The following is a 25,667-nucleotide window of genomic DNA, read 5'->3' on the forward strand; positions in this document are numbered from 1 at the left end:
AAGCAACTGAGGTGATACTGTAAATGGACTCCCCAGCGCAGAGACGCACCTGCGTGGGCCTTCTTTTCCACTCTCTCCAGCATCTGCCGGCCACGCGTCTCTCGACCCAAGAGGTCATAGTAGGCGACCGTCTGCCTGAGCTCTTCTTTCCGGGCCTTTCTGTCCTTCTCTCGCTCCCTGTCTTTGCCTCGACTATGAGGCTTCTCTGCGTCTTGTTCTCGGTGTCGCTCTTTCAGTTTGTCTTTCTCACGGTCTTTCACATCTTTCCTTCTTTCTTTGTGCTTCTCGCGGTCTCTCTCCACACGAAGACGTTCTGTGGAGGTGTACAGGCCTCGCTCAGCAGCCTTCTCTTTGTGCCGGGCCTCTCGGTCTGGATCCCTGCTCTTGTGCTCTCTGTGTTCAAGAGAGCAGCACACTTCTGACTCCTTGTGCACTTTCTTTTCCCTAACTTTCTTATCTTCCTTGGGACTACCCGATTGCACAGCCTGAAACAACACAGGCAAGATGTTCATTAACCACGAAAGCATACATCACTTAAACCAAAACCTAGACAGAAAGACTCATCTAAACACTTTTTGAAAATCACTGGCTGCAAGTGCTTTCTCAGTCCAGCGAGATGGGGGATGGAGCTGAACAAATACTCTCAGAATGCGCTTTAACTGGGGTCCTGCATTTCTACAGATGCTGACCGCTGATCACCCATGTACAAGAGATGTTCAAGTTGACTGGTAAATCAAACCCAGAAGGCAACATGGGAGGCAGGACGCAGCAGCAGAGCTGCCCAGCCCACGAACATGAGTACAATCTTAGTAGTACAAGAAGGTAAAACAATAAAATACAGCCTATAATAGAAAAAGATAGTGAAGTCGTGCTTTAAGGTTGTTGAGGCAAGAGCCTCAACCTTAGTTAGTATGTAAAGAACAAAGCCCACTGAGCACGATGGCGCACGCCTTTAACCACAGCACTCAGGAGGCAGAAGCAGGCGCGTCTCTCGGAGTTTGAGGCAGCCTGGTTTGTGTAAGTTTCAGGCCAGCCAGGGCTCCATAGTGAGACCCTGTGTCAACAGCAACAATCAAGCTAAGCCCAAGTGACAAGGACAATGGGGCAGGAGAGTCACAGCCTGGGTGACAGAGGGAAACCTGCTTAAATAAATAAATAAGTCCTTTACTATAAAATTCTCAGAAGGTACAAATCTCAGCCACAAAACTCATGCTGGTGATGCTACTGGCTGACCTAACAAACAAGATACCTCAGCCCAAGGCAAGACCATACCCCAAAATATTCCAGAAGTATTAACTCCCTGGCTTCATCTTCGAGACAAAAATGCCTCTGAAATGAACTTCTTGTAAGCAAAGCTATGCAGAGTTGTGAGCCTGAACACACTGTCCAAAAGCCCATGAGGGTTCCATACGAATCCCACGTCATCAAGTCTCTATAATATATTACCTTGAGGTGTCTTCTGAGGTCATCTGCTTTCCAAGTATCATCTTTGGTTCGTCTCTAAATAGCAAAGTACAAAGTCAGAATTATCAAGTAAGGTGGCACACAACAATATCCTAGCACTCAGGAACCTGAGGCAGGAAGATTCTAAGTTCTAGCCAGCTTAAGCAATATAAGAAGGCCCTGGGGGGAAATTTTTTTTAATTTTTTAAATGACAAATTTTATGTTTTCATTATACTATTTGCATGAAAAATGATTAACTAATCTAGTTTTGCTTTCCTATTGAAATGAAAGATGATCGTAGGACAGGCCAAGAATGGGGCTCACATCTGTAATCCCCAGCACTTGGGTGGCCAAAGCAGGAGCATAGAGAGTTCCAGGCCAACGCTGGATACATAGGGATACTCTGTCTCAAACAAAACAAAAAAGAAGCCAGATGTGGTAGCACATGCCTTTAATCCCAGCACTCAGGAGGCAGAGGCAGGCGGAGCTCTGTGAGTTCAAGGTCAGCCTGGTCTACAAAGAGAGTCCCAGGACAGCCAAGGCTACACAGAAAAACTCTGTCTCAAAGAAAAGAAGGAGGAGGAAGAGGAGAAGGAGGAGGAGGAAAAGGAGGTGGTGGAGGGAAAAGAAAAAAGAAAAGAGAGAAATATGTTCAAATACCTTAAAAAGGATGTAATAAAAGACTTAACAAAAACTGAACACACACACACACAAAACCAAACAGTTGAAAAAAATAATGAAAGTGGAATTTAGTAAAGAAATAGAATCACGGGGGTTGGGGAGATGGCTCAGTGGTTAAGAGCACTGCCTGCTCTTCCAAAGGACCCGGGTTCAATTCCCAGCACCCACATGGACACTCACAACTGTCTGTAACTCCAAGATCTGACACTCTCACACCAACACATATAAATTAAAATTAAATAAAATATTTTAAAAAAAAAGAAATAGAATCACTAAAGAAAATCTAAACTGAAATAAAATTGGAACTGAAAAACTTAGGAGCTCATACAAAATCCCCAGAGGTAAGCCTCAGCATCAGATTAAGACATGAAAGAGAATTTCAGGTCTTGAAGACAAGGTAGAAAAAATAGATACTCCAAAGAAAATGTGAAAATGTTAAACCTAAAATAAAATCCTAACACAAAACATCCAGGAAGCCCAGAAAACTAAGAAAAGATCAAACCTATGAATAATAGATGTAAAGGAAGGAGAAGAAACCCAGGTCAAAGGCACAGTAAATATTATTCAATAAGCATAGCAGAAAAGTTCCCCAATCTAAAGAAAGACATGCTCATCATGTTAGAACAGGTATACAGCAGACCAAATAGACAGGACCAGAAAAGAAACTCCCCGAAACATGTAATAATCGAAACACTAAATGTACAAAACAAAGAAAGAATATTAAATGTGGCCAGTGAAAAAAGCTAAGTCACATATAAAGGCAGGCCATTAGAGTAACACCTGACTTTTCGAAGACTCTAAAACGGAATAGAAAAAATGCACCCCAGGAGAACTACACACTGAAGAGAAGGGTGACCACATGAGGGACAGTGACCATGGGGGGAGGGAAGGGAATGGGGGGCACAAGGCCCATCCCACAACTACAAAGTAACAGGAATTAGCAGACACTGCTCATTAACAGTTCTCAAGACTAGTAGTCTCAATTCTCACACACACACACACACACACACACACATGACACAGACTAGCAGACTGGATAAGAAAACAGCATCCATCTTTCTGTTGCATCCAAGAAACAGACCTCACCATGAAGGACAGACATCATCGTAGGGTACATGGATGAAAAAAATGCATTCCAAGCAAAGAGACCCAAGAAACAAACAGGTGTAACCATTTTTAATACGTGACAAAATAGACGTCAAGCCAAAACTAACCAGAAGAGATAGAGAAGAACACTACAGACTCATCAAAGAGAAAAATCTATCAAAGGAAAAAAAAAAAGGATATTGCAGTTCTAAAAATTTATGCACCAAACACAAGGTCACACAAGTTCATAAAAGAAACACAACTACAGATAAAAATCACATACTGACCCGCACACAATGATAGACAATGACTTCAGTACCCGAGGCCCACCAACAGACAGGTCATCCAGACAAAAACTAAACAGAGAAATGCTGGAGTTAAAGAAAAAAAAAAAAGTATGTCAAATTGACCTACCAGGCATATATAGAGTGTAACTCTATAGTTGTTCCATGTGGAAAGTAGCTCCATAGCTCGTGAAACTTTCTCCAAAACTGATCACATATTGGAACACAAAGAAAGTGTCAACACACATAAGAAAACTGAAATAACAGCCTGAATCCTATCTGGCCACCATAGATTAAAGCTGACTATCAACAATAGAAATGACAGAAAACACACAGACTTGTGGACACTAAACAACAAGACAGAAATCAAAAGGGAAATTATGTTTTAGAATTGAATGAGAATTAAAATACGACATGTCAAACCCATGGGTCACAATGAACACAGTTGCAAGAGGCAAGTTCACAGCACTAAGTGTCTCCATCAAAAACTGGAGGTGGGGGGGGGGGCGCGTTGTCTTGTTTTGTTTTGGGTTTTTGTTGTTGTTTGGTTTTTGTTTTGTTTTGGTTTGGTTTGGTTTGGTTTTTGATTTTTCGAGACAGGGTTTCTCTGTGTAGCTTTGGCTGTACTGGACTAGCTTTGTAGACCAGGCTGGCCTCGAACTCACAGGAATCTGCCTGCCTCTGTCTCCCAAGGGCTAGGATTAAAGGCGTGAGCCACCAATTCCCCGCGAGAGATTTTATTATTGGTAACTTCGTGATACACCTGAAAGCTATAGAAGAACAAGAGTAGATGACAAGCAATAATCAAACTCAGGACTGAAATAAATTAAACTGTAACAACAACAAAAGTCAGTATAAAGAAACAATGAAACTAAGAGCTGATTCTTGGTGGGTAAAAAAAAAAAAATCAACAAAATAGACAAACTTTTACACAGTAAACAAAAAGACGGAAAAAGAAGACCCAAATTAACTAAAGCAGAGAAGGAAAGGGATCCATTATAACAGGCGCTTAAGTAACTAATAGGATTTACCATAGGTAATTGGTAGGATCATAAGGACACACTTTAAAAATCCGTACTCCACCAAACCGTAACACCTGAAAGACGTGGTCAACAACTCAAATGTTGCACCTTTCAGCCTTTTTTCCCCCCAGGAGTCCTGTGCCTTCCTTAAGTTGACACTCAGCCATACCGCTGGATGGGCGCAGAAACTCCTCCACAAACCGCACCTGGAGCTAAGAAGTGGGATGCCTCAACGGAGCTAAGACCTTGACCCAAACTCCGCCTCCGGCGCTCGCCCCAGCTCAGGGCAAGGAAGAAACCAAGTCTCCAAGGCCGCTACAGAGTTGGGGGGACACGGGCTCGGGCCGCGGCACACCGACCTTCCCAGGCTCCATCGCTGCTCGAGGCCGGGGCAGCCGCGTGTCTTCGGCCCAGCAGGCGCGGGCCAGCCGGAGAGGACCAGCCGGCCTTCGCTCACCTCTCCCAGCCAGCCGGGGCCTACTGCGACCTGGGCCCCAGCCGGCAGGCGTCCCCGCCTCCTAGCAACGGGCCGATGTAGCGGGCCCAGCATGCCCCGCGCCTGTCCCCAGTACGCCTGCGCATACCTGCCGCTGGCGAGCTAGCCTGAGCGGTTTCTTGGTGCATCTTTCGCGCCCTCGTCTCTTCCTTGGCGCCCACAGTTGACATCGTGAGATGGGAAGGAACCGGCGAATGCGCTTTGTACTTGAACAAGGCTTTGCCTCTTACAAACCATACCCCACAGTCTGTCTTTTAGTGAAAACCGTTTGGCGCATACCTTTTCATCCCATTACGATGCAGACAAGGCCGGAGGATCTTTGTTCCAGGCCAGGCTGTCTACAACGTACAGATACATAGGAAGTAGCTGCAAAGTAGCTGCTGAAAGGTTAAGGAGTGAACGTACGGTAACATTCTGAAGTCTTTCTGAGGCGAGACATTTACTTTGTCCACACTTTTCCAAGCCACATATTAACTGTAACCCAGCTTAGAATTTGTCTACTTGCTCAAGACACAGAGGTCACTGACTCAAATCCTTACCACACAAACGGCACTAAGAGCTACACTAAGTCTTTCATATTTGCTGAAGGTCTGTTATCTTTGTTTCCACTTATCGGAGCATTCTTTAGAAGGAACGTAATCTTGGTAGCTGTGATATATTTTGGTCCACTTCTTTTAGCAATTTGTATTACTGGGTTTTGCCTGTGGCCAAAAGGAAGAATAAGCTTTTACACAATGCTTACTGAGGCTGGCAGATGATCTGATGCCAAAGCCAATTCTCTTAGACCTTATATCACATTGTACCTATAGCTGAAGACAGCTGATAGTGGAAAGCACCGCGCACCGTTGACTATGAGACTGGATGAGAAAGCGACTATCCACCATGTTAGAAAAAGTCACACATACTGCAAAAATGACAGCTTCCTCTAGTATCTGCAACCCAAACTCCTAATGATAGCGAGTGTGCATACATGCACTTTTCTCCACTCTAGGCCCTTCTAAGCCATGCTTCATCGCTGACTGACAAACCCTCTAAAATGCAGTCACCAGTTAAGTCACCCAGCCACCGACTGACACTGTAAACTGTACACCTCCACCACGGACAGTTCACTCCCCGGAGGTAACTGTGAAAGTGGCCTCAGCTAATAAACAACGCAGCGAGGGCTTCTTGAGGAGAACAAGATATTTCTGCATAGCTAGTTGCATGAGTAGAAGAGGGCCTTCATCGCTGGCTGACTTAGGGTATCACTCACACTGTATCAGGATGCTCAGCCCACGGAGCCTCCCAAAGCAAAGCCCAAGCCCAGGCCAGGTACAGGATTTCTGCCGCTAGCATGGCCTCTTAATGTAGCCTCAGCTGAATGGGGCTCATTGGGAGGAGGTGAAGTGTCCGGAATCAGCTGTGATGTAGCTAATTAGAACAGCTGTGAATGTGACCGCCCCTGGGAGAGAGGTAAAGAGAAGCTGTTTGGTTGGCCACACTCTGAAGCTCTGGTTGCTGTTGAACTTTGAGTTGACAGAAACTGAAAGTCATGGCTTGGATGCTGAAAAAGGTTTCAGAACCGGCCAACAGAGTAAAGCAGAGGATTTTTAGAAGACATTCTAATATAGGCTTAAACACAAAGGCCAAGACGAAGAAAGGCACTCAGAAGAAAGGAGGCCACGCTCAAGTGTAGGACCTCCTCAAGGAAGAACTAAGCAAACTGTGTCAGCATTCGCCTCAGGCACCATCTCAGTGGCTCTCACGCGACACTCTAAGGGTTGCTAGGAAATTTCCCCCTTTTAATTTGATATGTTAGGTAAATGAGGAAGCTCTGAAGATGTCTGTAGTATAATCTGCTAGTGTAAAAGCAAGCAGATGCCACTGGCCTTACACAAGGCGACGGGCACGTGTGCTCCCTGTCCACGGTGTAATTGTGCATGGAAAAGGAGAAAGGCCGTGTGACATTAACTGGGCTGACTGCTTTGTTGGTTGGAGACTTTAGCCAGACTCCTGTGAGGAGCTGCTTTCTCTTCTCATGCCCCCAAGTTTTCTCTGCCATTCTAGCCTTCCGCTGTCTCAGTCAGCTCTCTGTGGCTGTTGTACACTTTGTACTTCAATTTCTTATTCTATAAAACAGGGATTGCAGGGCTGGAGAGATAGCTCAGAGGTTAAGAGCACAGTCTGCTCTTCCGAAGGTGCTGAGTTCAATTCCCAGCAACCACATGGTGGCTTACCCACCTGTAATGAGATCTGGTGCCTTCTTGTGGTGGGCAGGCACACGTGTGGGCAAATATTGTATAAATAATAAATAAATCTTTAAAAGAAAACAGGGATTACACTGTAAGTTTAAAGCAATCTTGTACTAAAGACAAAAGGACCACAACTAAAAGCTGAAATTCCAATACTTTAACAATCAGACCCTGATAGCTGAAAGCCTGACCCCCAGCGACCTGTGATGTTTTATACAAACACTTAGAACCTAGCTCCCAATGATCCATGGCATCTTACTCCAAATGGTCCATCTCAAGAAAGACAGCTGGTGCACTATAAAATACACTGCTTAACAAGATATTGAGATGTTAACCCGCCTATCCAGATATAGACTCCAAATCAATAGCATACCAACTTCCCTTAACTGTTATAATGGAACCCCTATTCCCTCTCAGGCAACAATTATCTCATGGATAATTTAGTGGCTGTGGCTCTGTATCTACAGTGCATTTTATTTAATTAATATTTTATATCCATTCTAGGCTGATAATTTTACTCCCTGTACCTTTGGCTTGCTACATCATCCCCAGCATAAGATCCTAGTGTCCTGCATGGGGAACTTTCTCCTTCCCTCCTTTGACTCTGGTGTTTGTGATGGTCAGGTGACCAGCCTACAGCTGCTCTCCAGTGAGACTCAAAGGCATTCTAGCTGTGATTCTTGACTGCTGTCACCCATCAGGGTACAGCCCACAGAGCTGCTTTCAAACTTTTGCAGAAAGCCTTAGTTTTGTTATGGGAAGGACCCTACCTGAGATGATTTTATTGAAACCTGAAGGCAGCAGAAAACCGAGGATGACCACTGTAAGTTCCTAAGCATAAAGGCCCGCTTTGACTTTCTTCTGGAAGCTCCTTCACAGTCACCATGTGTGGCTGAAAACATAGCTCACGCAGAATGGATCAACTCTATCTTCTCCTCTCTCATTCAGTTTCCCTATCCTGGCATTGCTGCCACTTCCTGGGGGCAGTGAGGAGAAAAGCCAGTAGTTGGTGTTGCTGTTTATGCCCCCAGCTAAACCAATCCAAGTCTTATGGGTATGCAGGAGTTTGCCTTCTCCCACGGCCGTAGCCCATTTCAGTTTGTGTTATCCCTTCAAGGTCAATCCAGCCTGACCAACCAGGTAGGACTGAGACCAGCTTTCACCTTCTTGACTTGAGAGGATCTCTGTTCTTAGGAGTCACCCAGCTTAGAGATGGTCTCACGCCTGACAACAGGGCGCTCTGTTGCCCTCAAAGAACTGGGGCCTGCTACATATGAAGGTCTCATCCCTTTATTCCTTCTGACGCACTCCAAGATATGCTCTCAGGAATTGGTCTTTTATTAATTGTCGATCTTAAACCCTGAGCTGCCGATGTTCTGTTGAGGAGGTTGTGTCCTGTACCAGTGAGTTCAAGGCTCTTCCCCACTTATCTTCTAATAGATTTAGTGTTTCTGGTTTTATATTAAGGTCCTTGATCCACTTGGATTGAGTTTTGTGCATGGTGAGAAATATGGATCTATTTGCGTTTTTCTACATGTAGCCATCCAGTTAGACCAGCACCATTTATTGAAGATGCTGTATTTTTTCCATTGTATGGTTTTGGCTTCTTTGTCGAAAATCAAGTGTCCATAGGTGTGTGGGTTTATTACTGGGTCTTCGATTACATTGATATCACAGAAGAACGGGATGCAGGCAGTCCTGATAAGACTTGATGGGCTGGAGTCAGTTGGTAGTGGAGAAGGGCTCCCCCTCTTGGAGCACTAGGGAAGGGGAACAGCAGGGAGGAGGGAGGGAGGGAGGACCGAGAGGAGATGCGGGAGGGAGGGGCTATGATTGGGATGTAAAGTGAATAAGGTTTTTAAAATAAATTTAAATTTAAAAAAAAAGAATTGGTCTAAATTTTATCCTTATAGTCTCAAATTTAAAAGGTGTTTTTCTTTTTTGACAAATTGTGGTACTCATAACTGCCCCAAAACACAATGCTACTTACCCCATAACACATTAAGCTATAAATAATGCATCCTAAAAGTCTATCTCCTTTGTCATAATTTAGGAAAGAACTCTCAAATGTCTTTATCCGAGCCTAGTCTCTGGCAGTAGCCTGTGACCCCTAAACTGAACCCCAGGTGGCATCCTTGCAGAGCCCACCTCTGGGCACACTCACAGCCCTGCTCCTCTCTGGCTTCTGTGGTATTAGCTGCCCTCTGTCTGCCAACTCTGCTTCCATTTCATCCTCTTTCCTGCTTCTAACCTGCACAGCTCACAACATCCTCTCTTCCTTACCCAGGTACACGCTCTCTCATGCGCACTGGCTCATGAACCTCATACAGGGAACTCAGGAGCAATTGGAAGCCAGCTCCTCCCCCTCAGAGAACATCCTTGTCATTTAAAAGGAGCCGAAAGGGGACCCCAGCACCACCTGAGTGCATGTCCCCTTTCCAGTGTCTGGCCTATCCCAAGTACAGTGCAAACTAGGGTTGTCTACCCAGGACCCCTCCCCCTTCATTAAGGAACCCAAGGGGACCGCTGTCCTACTGACCTAACCTGTAAGTGCATCTGTACCATGCTAACCACCTGCTTTGCCCAATACAGAACAATACAGATAGAAGCCACGGACATAGGATGCTATGAGGAAGGATCTCTTGGAACTGCACGGTCATTTGCCTGTTAGAGAGACTAGAAAAGTCAGTATTAACCTGTTCATTGTGACAAGCTGAGGGAATAACACAGCGAACCTCTAAGAACCCTGGTCTACTTCAACCCAGGCTATTTCAATAGTCTGGTTTCTCAATGTCAGAAAGGCCAAGCCATATATCTGTATATTTTATCTACACTCCACTTAAACTTTAAAAATATACCAGCGGCCCTGGTCTCCTCTCCACACTTACTTAATATGGCTTCAAAAGCATTTAATAACCAAGAGGAGACTTCAAAAGCCAGAAAGGCCAAATTGCAAAAGAAAAAAAGATAAATTGAAATCTTAACACAGACGTACTTTCTCTCAACTCAGGAAATCCTAGGACTTCGTGGAGCAGCCATCTATCTGGTTTAGTCTCAGGGAAGTAACCTAGCTTTTGGATAAATGATCCTGCCATTGCTGTGGTAAGCCAAGACTCTCTAGACAGACCTCTGCTAGGGCCAAGCTCCCGTCTGTAAAGTGGGAGTCTGCTGTCAATAACACTGTCTCTCTACCTTGCAAAGAAAGGCCAATGTCCATCCAAGAAGATGAAGCTAAAATTAAACCCGCCCCCAACCCTGTTCCTGCAACAGGAGTCCTCAACAGAAAGAGGTCCCTCTTCCTCTGAGAACTGATGGGACCGTGAGACTCTACAGGAGCTCATATTTGCCCTAGATGTGAAAGGGGGGAGCAAAGTTATATTCCTTACCGAAACTGAATCAACATGTGCTATCCTAAGCATATTCTCTGGTTCAGCCTCCTCGCTAGAATTAGTGGCAGGCCCTGGCTAGTGCATGTCATCCCTCTCTTAATGTGTGTGATAGACAAACATATGTTCACTCACTCTGTCTTGGTCACTCGTCTTTTACTGTGAAGAGACACCATGACCACGGAAATTCTTATAAAAGAAAGCATTTAATTGGGGCTAGCTTACCGTGTCAGAGGGTTAGTCCTTTATTATCACCGTGCGCGGAGCAAGGCGGCAGACAGATATAATGCTGGAGAAGGCGTGAGAGTCACGTCCAGAAAGACAACAAAGCTGAGCCTGGCGTAAGTTTTGTTTTCTTTTGTTTTGTTTTGTTTTAAGATGTTAGGCCTCGGGGCCGGACTCTGGTCTAAGCACTGAGGGTTGTGTGGAAGAATGAGGGGTTGGAAGGACCCAGAGAGGTCAGGAGCCCCACAGGGAGACCATCAACGCCCGTGGATCTGCACCCAGGGCGCCTGCACAAACTGATGCATGAACCAAGGGCAACGCATGCAGAGACCCCGCCCCCTGTTCAGATACAGCCAATGGGCAGCTCATTCTCTACGGTTGCAGGGGAACAGGGACCTGCCTCTGACATGAACTCTGGCGCCCGTGATTTGACCACTTCCCCTTGAAGGGGAGGCCTCGTGCACACAGGAAGGGGATGCGGGCTATTGGGATGATATCTGATATGCTGTGGGGCCTTATGGTGATGAAGAGGGCCCCCCTGTCAGAAGTCTAGGGGAGGGGAATAGGACAGAAGATGGAGGGACTGTGGGAATGGGAAATTTGAGTGAGGGGATAACAATCATGATGCTATGTGAATAAATTATAATAAATTTAAAAATTTTAAAGATTATTTATTTTATTATGTATCAGTGCTCTGCCTGCATGTACACCTGCATGCCAGAAGAGGGCATCATACCACATTACAGATGATTGTGAGCCATCATGTGGTTTCTTGGAGTTGAACTCAGGACCTCCGGTAGAATAGACAGTGCTCTTAACCTCTGAGCCATTTCTCTAGCCCTTGGCATGAGTTTTTGAAACCTCAAAGCCCACATCCAATGACTCTTCCTCTAACAAAGCCACACCGACTCCAGCAAGGCTCCTCCTAATCCTAATCTTTTCAAACAGTTCCACTCCCTGGTGACCACGCATTCAAACGTATGAGCCTACGGGGGGCCATTTTTATCCAAACCACCCCACGTTCCTTGCTGTTCCTCCCTAGCCACTTTATTCCCTCCTAGGAGGGGACGTCTTGTCTAAATGTTTAGAATCACGTTTAGCTTTTTTGAAATTTCAGAGGCTCTCACAGCATACACCAAGTTTCCAGTCACAACCTAGGAATGTCTGAGGCCTCAGTGTCTTTCCACAAGGCTCTTCTACAGGCCCAGCAAGTTCTTACCCGTAGTTTGGGATACCATGTACCTGGAAGCTCACAGCCACTCCTGTTTTCTTAAGGACTGGCTACCAATCTACCACATGCTCTCCACGCAAACAACACTATCTTGGCAATAAGGAAGACACGTGTTATAACAACTATTTTCCTGTTGCTATGAAAAACGCCCTTTCCTACGGTCCACAGGAATGTTGGATTAGAAGGCTGAAAGGCAGTTAAGGCCTAGAGATCCCTGATTCCAATGATTAGCTCAAACCAGACATTCCAACTGACTGTCATTGTTTAACACATTTCCCAGGTTTATTCAGAGCCTATGACTCTGAAGGAAAAATAGAAGGCCAAACTATGGTATGTGAGTATAGTCTCAGAAAATGAGACCCAAAGAAGTTTCCGATGCAAGTATTATTCAAATAAAAAAAGGTGATGTGATACATATCTGAAATACATGTTTCAAAATTACACATATGTTCTATAAATTCAGTGTGGGGGTCAAGGAATCAGGTACTGGTAAGTAATATGAATTTTTTTGTTTGTTTTGTTGTGTTTTTTCTTTTTAATTATTTTATTTTTGTACATATACATTTATATTTATTACACATATATACAATAGATTACCTATGGCAAGAAGAACTGTGACACAATCAGGAATTATATAAATGTATATAAATTCTTAGTGTTTTGGCTATTTGTATTTGACAGCCTTGAAGAAGACATCTTTCCTGTCTTGGTGCATCTAAATTTCTGAATGCAAATCGATCTCCATCACATATTGTCATTATCAACTTAGAACACCTATCTAGACCTAAAAACATCTTAACCCCTAAACAACTAAGCTTCATTGTAAAACTAAGCTACCTGGTCTTCACCTCCCTCAGAGAGGTCTAATCACTGGTATCAGGTATCCCTAAGCATCAGCTGCCTTTCAGGCTTCTAACTCATCATCCTATGCATCATAGGAAAGGAGATGATAACGGCTTACAGCTTCTTTCTAGTACCTCCATCCCCTTAGGGAGCCTGGACAAGTTTCTCTCTGCTCTTTTATTCTTTTTTTTTTTTTTTTTTAAGATTTCTTTTTTTTTAAGATTTATTTATTTTATTATTTATTGCATATGAGTGCTTTATCAGATCATATTATAGATGGTTGTGAGCCACCATGTGGTTGCTGGGAATTGAACTCAGGACTTATAGAAGAGCAGGTGGCGCTCTTCACCACTGACCCATCTCTCCAGCCCTGCTCTTTTATTCTTCATAAATGCTATGTTAAAGTTTTCTTAAGAGTAATTTCTAGAACCTCGATAGCAATCTTAAGATATAGACAATGGGTAAATAAATTTTAAAAAATGATGTCAACTCAACTTTCAGAGCATTTCAGCATTACCAATACATTTATTTTATTCATATTTCATTAAAATTCTGATGGCATAACTCCTTACATGAATTTCAAACTACTGTGATTCTCAGCTGTTTGACTATGAAATATGTCTCACTGGAATCATCTCCACACTATGCTTCTTCAGCTCTCTGAATTCCAGGACATCTAAATATATCTTGCAAATAAATATAAAGATCAAACTTATATTTTTTTCAAATAATTTTCCTATTAATTATACCTTCCTCTTTGAGACCTTGATTTATACACCTATTTGTCACTTTAATGTTGGCTCTAAGTCATATTAAATAAATAAAATTTCTTTTGCTGTTTTTTAAGAAAAAAGAAAAATACCCAACTAAAACTCTTAAGGAAGGAGGGTTTCCTTTGAGTTTTGGTTTGATGGTGCAGCCTATGAGGCAGAGAAGTCATGGCAGCAGACGTTTGAGGCAGTTGGCCACACTGTGTCTAGCACAGAGTGATGACTACTTGCACTCAGCTTGCTTTCTCACCAGTCTAGGATCTTGGCCTCTACAACAGCACCGTGCACATTAGGGTGGGCCTTCCAAACTCAATTAACCTAATCTGCATAAACTCCTCATAGGAATATCCAGGTTGTGACTCAAAATCATCAGGTTGACAATCAAGGTGAGTCACCATGGATGGAATCTGCAATGCAACGACATCGCCAACGCTCCTGGTGCCTGGCAGGACTGTCTCTTCAGTGTCCTGAGGACACCGGGCTTACACTAACCCTTACTTACTGCGAGGATATCAATTTAAGTATGGCGACCACAGCCACAAAACAACACCTCAGGGATTTCTTGGTCATGATGGTATTTTGCAGAATTAGGACTCTGTTTGTTACTCTTCACAGGCAAACGTCTCCATCAGACCTTAAGGGAATTAGAGGAAGAGCTCTGAGGCTAGACCCTCAGAATACTATAGGTCCTGGACTTCCTAAGACAGACACACGTGCTTCTACACCAGCGCCACATTCCCTCATCTTCTCAAACCCTTCTCTTTGCACGTACATGGCGACAGCGATTAGCACTGAGAGTTCTAGCCTGAAGCGTGGAACTCTTCCAGAACTAGGTTGATTATCTTTCCAAGATCTTAGGCCTGGCGCTACAGGCTTCACCCTTGACTCAAGGCACAGAGAGCTGTGGCTCTGTTGGTTAGGAAGGAATCTAAATTAACTATGAGAAAGAAATATTGGATGATAGAACCTGGCCGTACTTTAAATTCTGTTATGTGGCTGCCAGATCCTAGCCCCCTGGCCTTTCTACAACATTCCTGTGTGGAGACAGTTGGCCTGACCTTTAGACCAGACCTACAAGATTCCATACTTTCTCACTAGAGGCTACCTAGTTCACATATGGTGGTAGTTTTATGGAGGCAGGACACAGACACTCAAGGTATGCAATACTGAGCTTTACAGAGGTCATGGAATCTAGGCTCTTCTGGGTGATTCCAAAGCAGAACCAATTGCTCTTAATAGGGTTTTCCAGCTGGAAGCAGGAATAAAACTTGGCATTTACATAGATTCAGTCTATGTTTTTCACATAACCTGAGCCTGTGCAGCCATCTGGAGACACAATGGCCTCCTTACTACCCATAATATTCTAATTAGATGTGCTCCTGAGAGTCTGGCTCTATTAGAAGCTGCCTGGGCCCAGGACACATAGCCGTTTGCATTGCACAGCCCATCAAATACCACTCGGACAGCTTTCAAAGGACAGGTCATCAGGCCAAACAGGCAGCTTGGCTTCAGCTCCAGGCTTAATTCTCAGTCCCCTGTTATGTCTATAATATAACCCCAGGAAACGCAACAGCATTCAGATGAGGGATTCATAAGCACCCCAGAAGGATGGTCCCAAAGTCCAGAAACGAGGCTGTTTGCTGTTCTCTAGCTCGTTTGAATGGGAAATTCTTTTTTTTTTTTTTTTGAGACAGGGTTTCTCTGTGTAGCCTTGGCTGTCCTAGACTCGCTTTGTAGACCAGGCTGGCCTCGAACTCACAGCAATCCGCCTGCCTCTGCCTCCCGAGTGCTGGGATTAAAGGCGTGCGCCACCACGCCCAGCTCTTGAATGGGAAATTCTTAATAATTTTTTGTCAAGCCATATATCTGGGGAACAAAGCCCTTCAAACTATATAGAGCCTCTCTTCCTGAACACAGAGATTCTTCAGATTTTGTAGCTCCTTTCAAAAATAGGTCCTGCCCGTTGTCAGGCCAATCCTGAGGCGTCCCTCAAACCCACCTCTCTACTGCAGTTCACCCATCACAGAACAGCTATGCTGAGGAAAGAGTAACAGATAGATTTCACTCTGTATCCCTATGTAAAGGACTCAGATATTTGCAAATTTTAGTAGATTTTTTCACTGGATGACTAAGAGAATTCCCTACTAAAACAGAAAGGGCCTCAGAGATAAACACTGCCTTACAGAACACATTACTCCCTGATTTGTGCTTCTCTATTCCCTAAAGTTTAAAAATGGCCGGGCTTTCATTTGTTCAATATCCCTCAGGGAGTAAGTGAAGCTCTTAAAATTAATTACCTCTATGCTCCCTGACATCTTCAATCTTCTGAAAAAAATTAAAGAGGCTAAGCTGACTCACGGAGCCCAGGGAGCCACCTTCCTCCCTCCAGTACCTTCAGATCCTGAAAGCTCTGGAGCCTGCCACTCATCTGAGCCTGCCTTCTGGAACCCTTCCCGCAAGCAGTGTTCTTGCTAGACTGAGAGGCTCCTTACCTCTGCCAGTGCGCTATGTCACTGGGACAAGTCGTCAAAGGCAGTACTGACTGGCAGGATAGCTACAGCCCCAAATGTAAGATCGCCTCAAAAACTTGGGACTGGATCAATCTTAAAACAGAATAAGACGGGGCTGGAGAGTTGGCTCAGCGGTTAAGAGCACCGTCTGCTCTTCCAAAGGTCCCAGGTTCAATTCCCAGCACCCACATGGCAGCTTACAACTGTCTGTAACTCCAAGATCTCACACCAATGCACATAAATTTAAAAATTAAATAAAAATATTAAAAAAAAAACAGAATAAGACATTTGCAGCTATTGGAACCATACTTTTCAAGGTCCATTTACATCTCCAACTAAAGTCAAACTAAGGGCCTACCCTGATAGATTCATGACAAGAGTTAAGCCTGTCCCACCTCCAGAAACTCAAATGACCTATTCCTGTAAGGCTCTTGGAGCTCTCTCTTTAGCTGGTGAGACTCACGTGAAAGTTCCTACCCTCAAGTCCCCACAGTCTATCACACTCTCAACAATGATTACAAGTCCAAAACTCAAAATATCTGAGACTCATGTCATTCTCTTAACTGTTAACCCCTTGTAAAATCAAAATAAAAAAGCAGATAGTATTATGCCCAATATACACTGACACAGAATATACATGACCAGTCTAAAAAGGGAGGAAAGGGAACATAGTGAGGAAATACTGAGCCAACCCAAGTCTGAAAACCAGCAGGGCAAACTCCAAACTGCAGGTCTGTGTCTGATGTCAAAGCGTTCTTCAGATCTCCAAGTCCTTTTAGCCTTGTTGACTGCAGCACACTTCTCTCTCCGGCTGGCTCCACACGTGGGCTGGCTCCACACGTGGGCTAGCTCCACACCTGGGCTGGCTCCACACCTGGGCTGGCTCCACACCTGGGCTGGCTCCACACCTGGTTTGCAGCTTTCCTTGGCAGGTATCCCATGATTCTGCTGACTCCAACATCTTGGGGTGTCCAAGGCAATCTGTGCTTTGACTTAACAGCTTCACATAAGGTTGCAGCAGGAGGATCATTATGGGTTTTCAGTTTGTGAGTTCCAGGCCAGCCTATAGGCTAAGAGTGAAGTGTTGTGTAAATAAACAGGCTACACACACACACACACACACACACACACACACACACACACACAGTGGTAGGGGGGTGATGAGAGAGGATAGTATCTTTGTGTAGGCCTGGTTTTAAAAGAAGTAAACAAGTGAAAATATCAGAAAGCTTCCTGGGAGAAAAGGGGGGAAATGCTACACCTAGAAGGCCCGTGGAAGGGCAGCATGGGAGGACATGAAGACTATTTTCAGGTGACAACCAGCAACAATACAGAGACCTCAGCACAAGTACAAGAGACTAACCTTCCCATCACCTCAATGAACTTAGAAAAGGGTTGTGCTAGGGTTTGGATCCAAAATGTCCCCCGAAGGATCATGTGTTGAAGGCAGTGTTCCAGAGGCCTCCACGGACACTGCCCACATGTGCTGCACAGACATTCTTGCAGGCAAAACACTCATAAAGTAATAAATCTTTTCCAAAAAAGTGTCCTGTGCTCTTCAAAAAGCTGTTATTGTTTAGACCACTGATGGGAGGCAGGCAGATCTCAGTGAGTTCTAGGCCAGCCTGGTCTACAAAGAGAGTTCCAGGACAGCCAGGGCTGTTACACAGAGAAACCCTGTCTAGAAAAAAAAAAAAAAAAAAAAAAAAAAAAAAAGAATATCAACTGTGGTGTGGGGTTTGATGATAATGGACCATGTTTGAAGCTTGGTCCCCAGTTAGGAGGTGCTGCCTTGTTGAAGGAGGTGTGATGCTAGGGGCTGATCCAAAGCCCGTACCATCCCCCCCTCTGTCTCTGTCTCTGTCTGTCTGTCTGTCTCTCTCTGTCTCTCTGCTCTGTTCCTGCCTGCTAGCCTGCTGCGGTGCTCCTGCCTGCCAGCCTGCTGCTGTGCTCCTGCCTGCCAGCCTGCTGCAGTACTCCCTGCCATGATGACCATGGACTCGTTCTTTGAAACTGTTTTAGAGGTTGCCTTAGTCATGATACCTCTCTACAGCAATAGAAAAGTAACTATCGATCAACACGTGTTTATAACAATTACAGTAAGAAAGGACCTGGACTTTTCTAATTTTCTGGCTACAAAACCCATTTAGGAAAGCAAGTACAATGTTTACTTTAATGTTTGGCTGTATCAAAAAACAAAACAACAACAACAACAACAACAACAACAACAAAACCCCCAAAAAACAAAACCCAAAATCAAAGGAATAGTCTTTTTGAGTTTTGGTGTAAAAATTAAAAATGGAATGGTCTGTTTCTTCCTCATCAGAGACTGTCATGGCTAACTTAATATTCTAAAACAGGCTCGCAGTACAGAAGATACACACACACACACACACACACACACACACACACACACACACACACAAACGTAATCATAGTTTTACATGTCATAGAACCTTCAAAAGGAAGATCCAAAGATAGTAAGCTACCTTTTTCTTTTTTCTTTCTTTTTGTTTTTGTTATTGTTTTGACTTGGGCTCAACGTGTACCATTATGATCGGAGAAAAAGGTTGTTATCCAATAGTAACACACCAAGTTGGGCATGCAGCAAGGCATGCTCAGAGTCTTCTTAGCATCCCTGTGTAACACATTTCTTCCACGCAGGTGTGAGATAGGATAGATGGTGTGAATGGTGCTTTGTGATAGCTCATCAAACAAGCCTGTCAGGGCACTGTCTAGTTTCATGGCTGGCTCTGAGGAGAAGATGTTCTCATTCTTACGGTTTGCCTTAGAAAATGGAAATTCTAGTTTCTACGACTTGGTTTGTGGGGAGAAAGGAAGGCAGAAGGGAGGGCAGATATGAGAGAATGAGAGACACTCATCTCCTCGAGAGCAGATAGGGCCTGACTTTGTGTTTTCGTTATGCACACAGAAGTGAAGACACACCTTTATACAAAAGTCTACAAAACCAATGAAGAATTCCTTCCTGCTTCTTCCTGTGTTACAAAGGAAATTGCTTTATAAAAAAATGTGTGTGTGTCATCTGAGTGAGTATATTCCTTGTGTGTGCAGGTACCCACAGATGTCAGAAGAGGATGTTGGATCTCAATTGGTTATCCAATACCAGTTGGTTAACCCTGAAATCTTATACATATACATATACATACATGGTAGTAGACGTTTTGGTTTTTTAAAAAAATCCCGTTATGTTATATTTTTGTATATTTAATCCCAAGTGTGGGATATAGGGCTGCTTTTAGTTTGTCCACAGCTGGTAAGTGTCTCCTGTGGGCTCAAAGAGGGGCATGGTCTGTTGGAGGATGGTCCAACTATGTTTTCAAATGCTAACTTCAGTGCCTTGAGATCTGCTTATTGGCTTGCCATAGGCTTTATTATGAATGTTTAACTATCTCCTATGACCATGTGATGATAAGGAATGGTCCCCAATTATCCCTGATTGGCTAAATAAAGATGCTGAAGCCTATGACTGGGCAGAAGAGAGGAGGGCAGAGTTTTAGGTTCCTGGGCTTGGATTCCAGAGATGAGAGGAGGAGAAAGCAGCAGAGCAGCAGGACGGAAGGAAGCCAGAGAGAGAGGAGTCACCACAAGGCAAGTCAGTGGTGAGCACGTGGCTGTAGGAACAGACTGATGGAACAGAAGCTGCACCTAGAGTCATTAGATTGGTAGGTGATTGGCTTTTGTGTGGGTTTTAAAGGTACTGAGATTAGAGTAGCTCAGAATCTGCCCAGCACAGTGCTTATAGCTTAAAAATAAATCGTAGTCTCTCTGTGTCATTCATTGGGGAAATAGTTGGTTAAAGAAAACTACTGCCATAATAATTTACTGTATCGATTAATATAGAAAAGAATAGTTCATCTTTCTATGAACAGCAATGGAATCTCTACCAATAGAGAGGGTCAAACTCTGAGGACTGTGGGAAGGCATAAATATTGGAGCCCAGAGAGAGTTGAAAGAGGCTTCAAGAAAATGCTTCAAGGAGACACTCTGAGGAGGAACGCCATTGCTGATTTGTCCTGCTGCTGGGTCTCTTGTTTGCTTGACTGATGGATGCCTGATGGCTGAGATGGGTTTGCTTGACTGATGGACACCTGATGGCTGAAATGGGTCTTGCCCCAAAGAACCTCATGACTCTAACAAGCTAGAAGCGGCTAAGAAAAGCTAAGCTTTCTCTCCGCACTAACCTTCTTTCTCTCCTACCTAGTGTTGGGGGGCTGGGAGGGACGTAGACATGTAAAAAACCCCAAATAAAGTAGATTTTTAAAATGTGCTACATTATATGGAATGATCAGGTTAAAGTTATATGCAATGTATATATCCTCAAATATATAAATACAATATGTATGTATTATATATATATATATATATATTTTTTTTTTTTTTTTAATGCAACCAGACTCAAGGTTGTGTTTGTTGTGTGACTTCCCACCGCACCCACACACACCCTTTTAGGGCCGTACTCAAAAGGAATATCTGTGAAGTTTTCAGAAAAAAAAAAAAAAAAAGACATCCACATTACAGTTTGCAGAAGAGGAGCTAGAGAGATGGCCCAGCAGGAAAGGCTGTATAGAGCTCCTCCAGAAGACCAGAGTTCGATTCCCAGTATCCACATCTGGCTGTTAGGTCCTGCTGCAGGGCGTGGCTGGCATGCCCTGACCTCTCCCTACAGTTAGGGCTTCCCCTCTCCCAGAGACCCTTCACTATATAACCCAGACATTTTGGTTCCGTTGCCCCTTAACCCTTTTTCCACTTCCCACTCGCTCTCCTTTTCTCCCCTCCCTCAGATCTTTCCCTCCCCCACTGCTTCCAATAAACCTGCATTTATAGAGTATGTTTTCGTTGCTATTAGCTCATTCTGATATTTAGTCAGTCACTCACAAGTGCCTGTATCTTCAGCTTCATGAGAGCTTCACACCTCTGGCCTCCAAAAGGACCTGTACTCGTGTGCACAGACACACATAGGCTGTGGTAGTTTGAATAAAAATGGCCCCAATAGGCCCATAGGGAGTGGTATTATTGGAAGATGTTGTATTGTTGGAGGAAGTGTGTCACTGGGGGTGGGCTTGAGGTCTCAGAATCTCAAGCCTGTCCTAGTGGCTGTCTCTTCCTGCTGCCTGCAGATGCAGATGTAGAGCTCTCAGCTCCCTCTCCAGCACCATGTCTGCCTACACTCTCCCATGATGATAATGGACTAAATCTCCAAACTATAAGCCAGCCCCTAATTAAATTTTTTCCTTATAAGAGTCGCCCTGGTCATGGTGTCTTTTCACAGCAATAAAACCCTAAATAAGACATACACATATTGTGTGCGTGTGTGTTAACAACAATTAAAGAAAAAGAGCCCATGGTTTTGAGAGAAGTCATGGAGGGGTACGTGGGTGGGGTTGAAGGGAAGAAAGGGAAGGCATGATGTAATTATAATTCCAAAAAGTAAAACTGACTTCAAAGAAGACAAAAAATAATTAAATGAGCAAAGCACAGTGAGGGAATGAGAACCCATATTGAGCTCAATGAGAAGAGCAGACTTTTATTGCTGAGTTTGTTATGTGGGTGGCACTGTAGCTGGGGTGTAAGTGAACACACAGTTCAGTCTGAGAGAGGTTTCGTAATTCAGAGTAGGGCGGGAGTACAGGTAGAGGGAGAGTAGGGAGGGCTTCCAGACCCGGGAACTGTTTTTTGTTTTGTTTTTTGATAAAAAGCTTTTTGAAACTGAGTTGGGAAATAGGTCAGTTGCAGGTTTTAGTAATCCGGGCTCCGGAGTGTATGGTAGTTAGCTGCTTGCACTGCCTAGAGCCTGGGGCCTGTTTCCTGGTTATGGTTTGGAGTAGGGGTGTTCCTTAGCATTCCTTAGAGCTGACATTACAGGCTCCTGTATGCTGGCCAATGTGGATGCTGGAAACCAAACTCTGGCCCTCTGAAGAGCAGTGAGCACTCTTAGCCACTGAGCCAACTCTCCATCCTGGGGCATCACTTATTTTGATGTTGTTAAAACCTAGCAGCATTAAGAACATTAACGTGCTACGTGGGGAAATGGGTTGCCATGTGCTGCTTCCACATTCATAGTTTTTTCTTTGGTTTTTCGAGACAGGGTTTCTCTGTGTAGCCTTGTCCATCCTGGACTCACTTTGTAGACCAGGCTGGCCTCGAACTCACAGCGATCTGCCTGCCTCTGCCTCCCAAGTGCTGGGATTAAAGGCGTGCGCCACCACGCCCAGCTCACATTCATAGTTTATATGATGTAATTTCATGTGGAGGCAAACATAAATTGAAAAAGAAAATAACCTTACCTTGTGTGGTGAGTTGAATAAAAATGGTCCCCAGAGGCTCATAGGTTTGAATCCTTGGTAACCAGGGAGTGGCGCTGTTTGAAAGGATTGGGAAGTTGTCCTTGCTGGAGGAAGTGTGTCACTGGGGGTGGGCTCTGAGGCTTCAAAAGCCCACTACAAGCCCAGAGTCCCCCTCTTCCTGCTGCCTTCAGATTTGTAGATTGCAGCTCCTTCCCCAGCATCGTGTGTGTGTGTGTGTGTGTGTGTGTGTGTGTGTGTGTGTGTGTGTGCGCATGCCACGACGCTTCCTGCCATGGTAATATACTAAATCTGAGGCTGTAGGCAAACCCCATTTAAGTGCCTCCTTTTTATAAGAGTTGTCTTGGTCATGGTGTCTCTCCACAGCAATAGACCCTAAGACACCTTGCTTGGTTTACTGCCCTTTGTCCAGAAGACACCGCTCAACATGGCATGACTCTGAAATGCTAAACTACGCATTATGCACACATATTCAGCGGAAGATCTCCTATGGGTAGCTTTGCATTTATCTATTTGTATTTGTTTATTCATTCAGCTCTTACCACATAAATCGAGACATTTTTTAAATATATTGGTGAATCAAAACCACCAGGTTACAGAGAAATGGGAACATTTTCCCCCAGTAGGCTTCAAATACTGATGACAGTGATAGTGTCTGTGTTGGTGGAAATTAGTGGTTTGTTAACACATTCCAAGAAAGGTGGGTTTGTTGTTTTTTGTTTTGTTTTGTTTGTTTTCTGTTACTTTTGGTTTTCCTTGTTTTTGTTTTTTCTAGACAGTGTTTCTCTATGTAACAGCTCTGGCTGTCCTGGACTCCTTGTAGACCAGGCTGGCCTTAACTCATGGAGATCCGCCTGCCTCTGCCTCTGCCTCCTCAGTGCCAAGAAAGGTTTTTTTACTTGAATTACAAGGATATTAGATCAGACACAGAGATGGGCAATGAATGGCTACTGAGGGGACGAAATACAGCCCTAACCCTTCACTTGCAACATTCCACATAGTTACAAATTAGCCTCCTGGAAGTTTTTCCTAAAAATTATGCCTATGTGTGTCTGTGCTCACGAGTACAGGTCCTTTTGGAGGCCAGAGGTGTGAAGCTCTCATGAAGCTGAAGATACAGGCACTTGTGAGTGACTGACTAAATATCAGAATGAACTAATGGCAACGAAAACATACTCTACAAACGCAGGTTTATTGGAAGCAGTGGGGGAGGGAAAGATCTGGGGGAGGGGAGAAAAGGAGAGCGAGTGGGAAGTGGGAAAAGAGTTAAGGGGCAACGGAACCAAAATGTCTGGGTTATATAGTGAAGGGTCTCTGGGAGAGAGGAAGCCCTAACCGTAGGGAGAGGTCAGGGCATACCAGCCACGCCCTGCAGCAGGACCTAACAGCCAGATGTGGATACGGGGAATCGAACTCTGGTCTTCTGGAGGAGCTTTATACAGTCTTACCTCTCTAGCTCCTCTTCTGCAAACTCTAATGTGGATGTCTTTCTTCTTTTCTTCCTCTTCTTCTTTTCCTGAAAGCTTCAGATGTTCCCTATGAGTACGGCCCTAAAAGGGTGTGTGTGGGTGCGGTGGGAAGTCACACAACAAATACAACCTTGAGTCTGGTTGCACTAATATATATATGTTCCTAAGCTCACTGGGGCCATGGTTTGGGAAGTCAGACCGAAGGAGTGTGAGACGCGGAGGCGCCACCACACTCTAAGGCCGCGCGGGGCGAGTTTTATTGCAGCAGGCACAAAGTCCTCATTCCACTTTGGCAGGCACAGGAGCCACCCTCCTACCCTAGGCACCAGAAAGTTCAAGTTCTCCGCTAGGGAGCTAGGAGTGGCAAGGGGTTGGTTGGCCGGAGCCCGTACTGGAAGCCTGAGGCAGCGTCATACACTCTGCTAAGCTGCAGAGGAGGACTCGGTCCGCGAGCCTTCTAACCAGCCGCAGCCTTTGCGCCTTTGGGGCCCCTCCAAAAGGCTACGCCTTCCGTTCCCTCCCTCCCCTCCCTCCCTCCGAGTGAAGTCCGGGCGGGTAGCCCAGCATCCTGCAGCCCAGAGGGACACACCCCGCCTGCCTGGCGTGATGGCGACGCCAGCAGCAAACTCCTGATGTGTCGACGGGCGAGTAGCACCGCAAGGACAGGAAGGCGAGGGCGGAGCCCACGGTGCCGTGACACCGTGCACCGTCCACTGGTCGCCCGCAGTTCTTTTTCTGGGGCCCCGCCGAGTGGGCGGGGTCGAGTAGGCGAGTGACATCGCGCCCCTCCCATACCTTTCCTGCCAGCGCAGACTGTTTCGGGACACTAGATCCCGGCGTGGAAGGGCCAGGCGCACGGTGATGGCGTCACCGAAACAGGCGCTCGGCCGGAACCGGGCGGTCTCCGGCGACGCCGCGGGTGGAGGAGGGCCTCGCGCAGCGTGATGACGTCGGGTCCCGCCCGTCCGAGGAGTGGAGCGGTGGCGCCCTCCGTCCCCCTCCCAGGGGCGCTGGCGCGCAGGGTGGAGCGCCCTGCGGTCTGTGGGAGCGCCGCGCCCGCCTCAGTAGGCTGGAGTGCGCCGCGCAGCCCGCGATGAGCGGCGCGGGGGACGAGGGACCGGAGGCCGGTGCCGGCCGGGCCGGGGGCCGCTCGGAGCCCGAGGCCCCGGGCAGCGCGCTGAGTGTGGACCTGCCCGCCCTGCTGGGGCAGCTGGCGCGCAGCTTCGCGCTGCTGCTGCCGGTGTACGCCCTCGGCTACCTGGGGCTGAGCTTCAGCTGGGTGCTGCTGGCGCTCGGGCTCCTCGCCTGGTGCCGCCGGAGCCGCGGCCTCAAGGCCAGCCGCCTGTGCCGCGCGCTGGCGCTGTTGGAGGACGAGGAGCGAGCCGTGCGCCTCGGAGTGCGTGCCTGCGACCTGCCCGCCTGGGTGAGTGTGATCGTCCCCGGACCGGAGCTGAGTCGGGTCCGCACCACCACCCTTCCCTCCCGTTCTTACCGACGGGGGCGGGGAGTGGGGTGGGGGCGTCCACCACCGCTCGCCCCAAACCTTGGCCCGCCGACCCCGGGTCCTCGCAACCTGGACCCGGACCGAGTCAGGTGTGTGGTCTTACCTCTGTCTTCCTCCTCCTCGCTGTCCACCTCCCTAAAACTGGGTGTCGTACGCCGCTGT

At 45.8% G+C, this 25,667-nt stretch overlaps 2 protein-coding genes across 3 annotated transcripts in view; one reads left to right on the forward strand and one right to left on the reverse strand.

The window, feature by feature from the left end:
• Dync2i1 (dynein 2 intermediate chain 1) overlaps positions 1 to 5,047 on the reverse strand; it is a 55,129-nt gene extending 50,082 nt beyond the window's left edge. The window contains exons 1-3 of the mRNA XM_051152484.1: positions 4,877 to 5,047; positions 1,447 to 1,500; positions 50 to 485 (exon numbers count right to left, since the gene is read on the reverse strand). Coding sequence (XP_051008441.1) covers positions 50 to 485; positions 1,447 to 1,500; positions 4,877 to 4,891 — 505 coding nt within the window. The 5' untranslated portion in view covers positions 4,892 to 5,047. The remainder of the gene's footprint in view (positions 1 to 49; positions 486 to 1,446; positions 1,501 to 4,876) is intronic.
• A 19,900-nt stretch (positions 5,048 to 24,947) lies between these two features.
• The window catches only part of Esyt2 (extended synaptotagmin 2), a 71,921-nt gene continuing 71,201 nt past the window's right edge, over positions 24,948 to 25,667 (forward strand). Inside the window, exon 1 of one of the 2 annotated variants that reach the window (XM_051152492.1) lies at positions 24,948 to 25,424. In XM_051152492.1, the coding sequence (XP_051008449.1) occupies positions 25,095 to 25,424 (330 nt within the window). In that variant the 5' untranslated portion in view covers positions 24,948 to 25,094. The remainder of the gene's footprint in view (positions 25,425 to 25,667) is intronic. The other variant, XM_051152496.1, reaches the window with a different exon arrangement.

The sequence above is a fragment of the Acomys russatus genome, chromosome 1 (assembly GCF_903995435.1).
Source record: "Acomys russatus chromosome 1, mAcoRus1.1, whole genome shotgun sequence".
Lineage (NCBI taxonomy): Eukaryota > Metazoa > Chordata > Mammalia > Rodentia > Muridae > Acomys > Acomys russatus.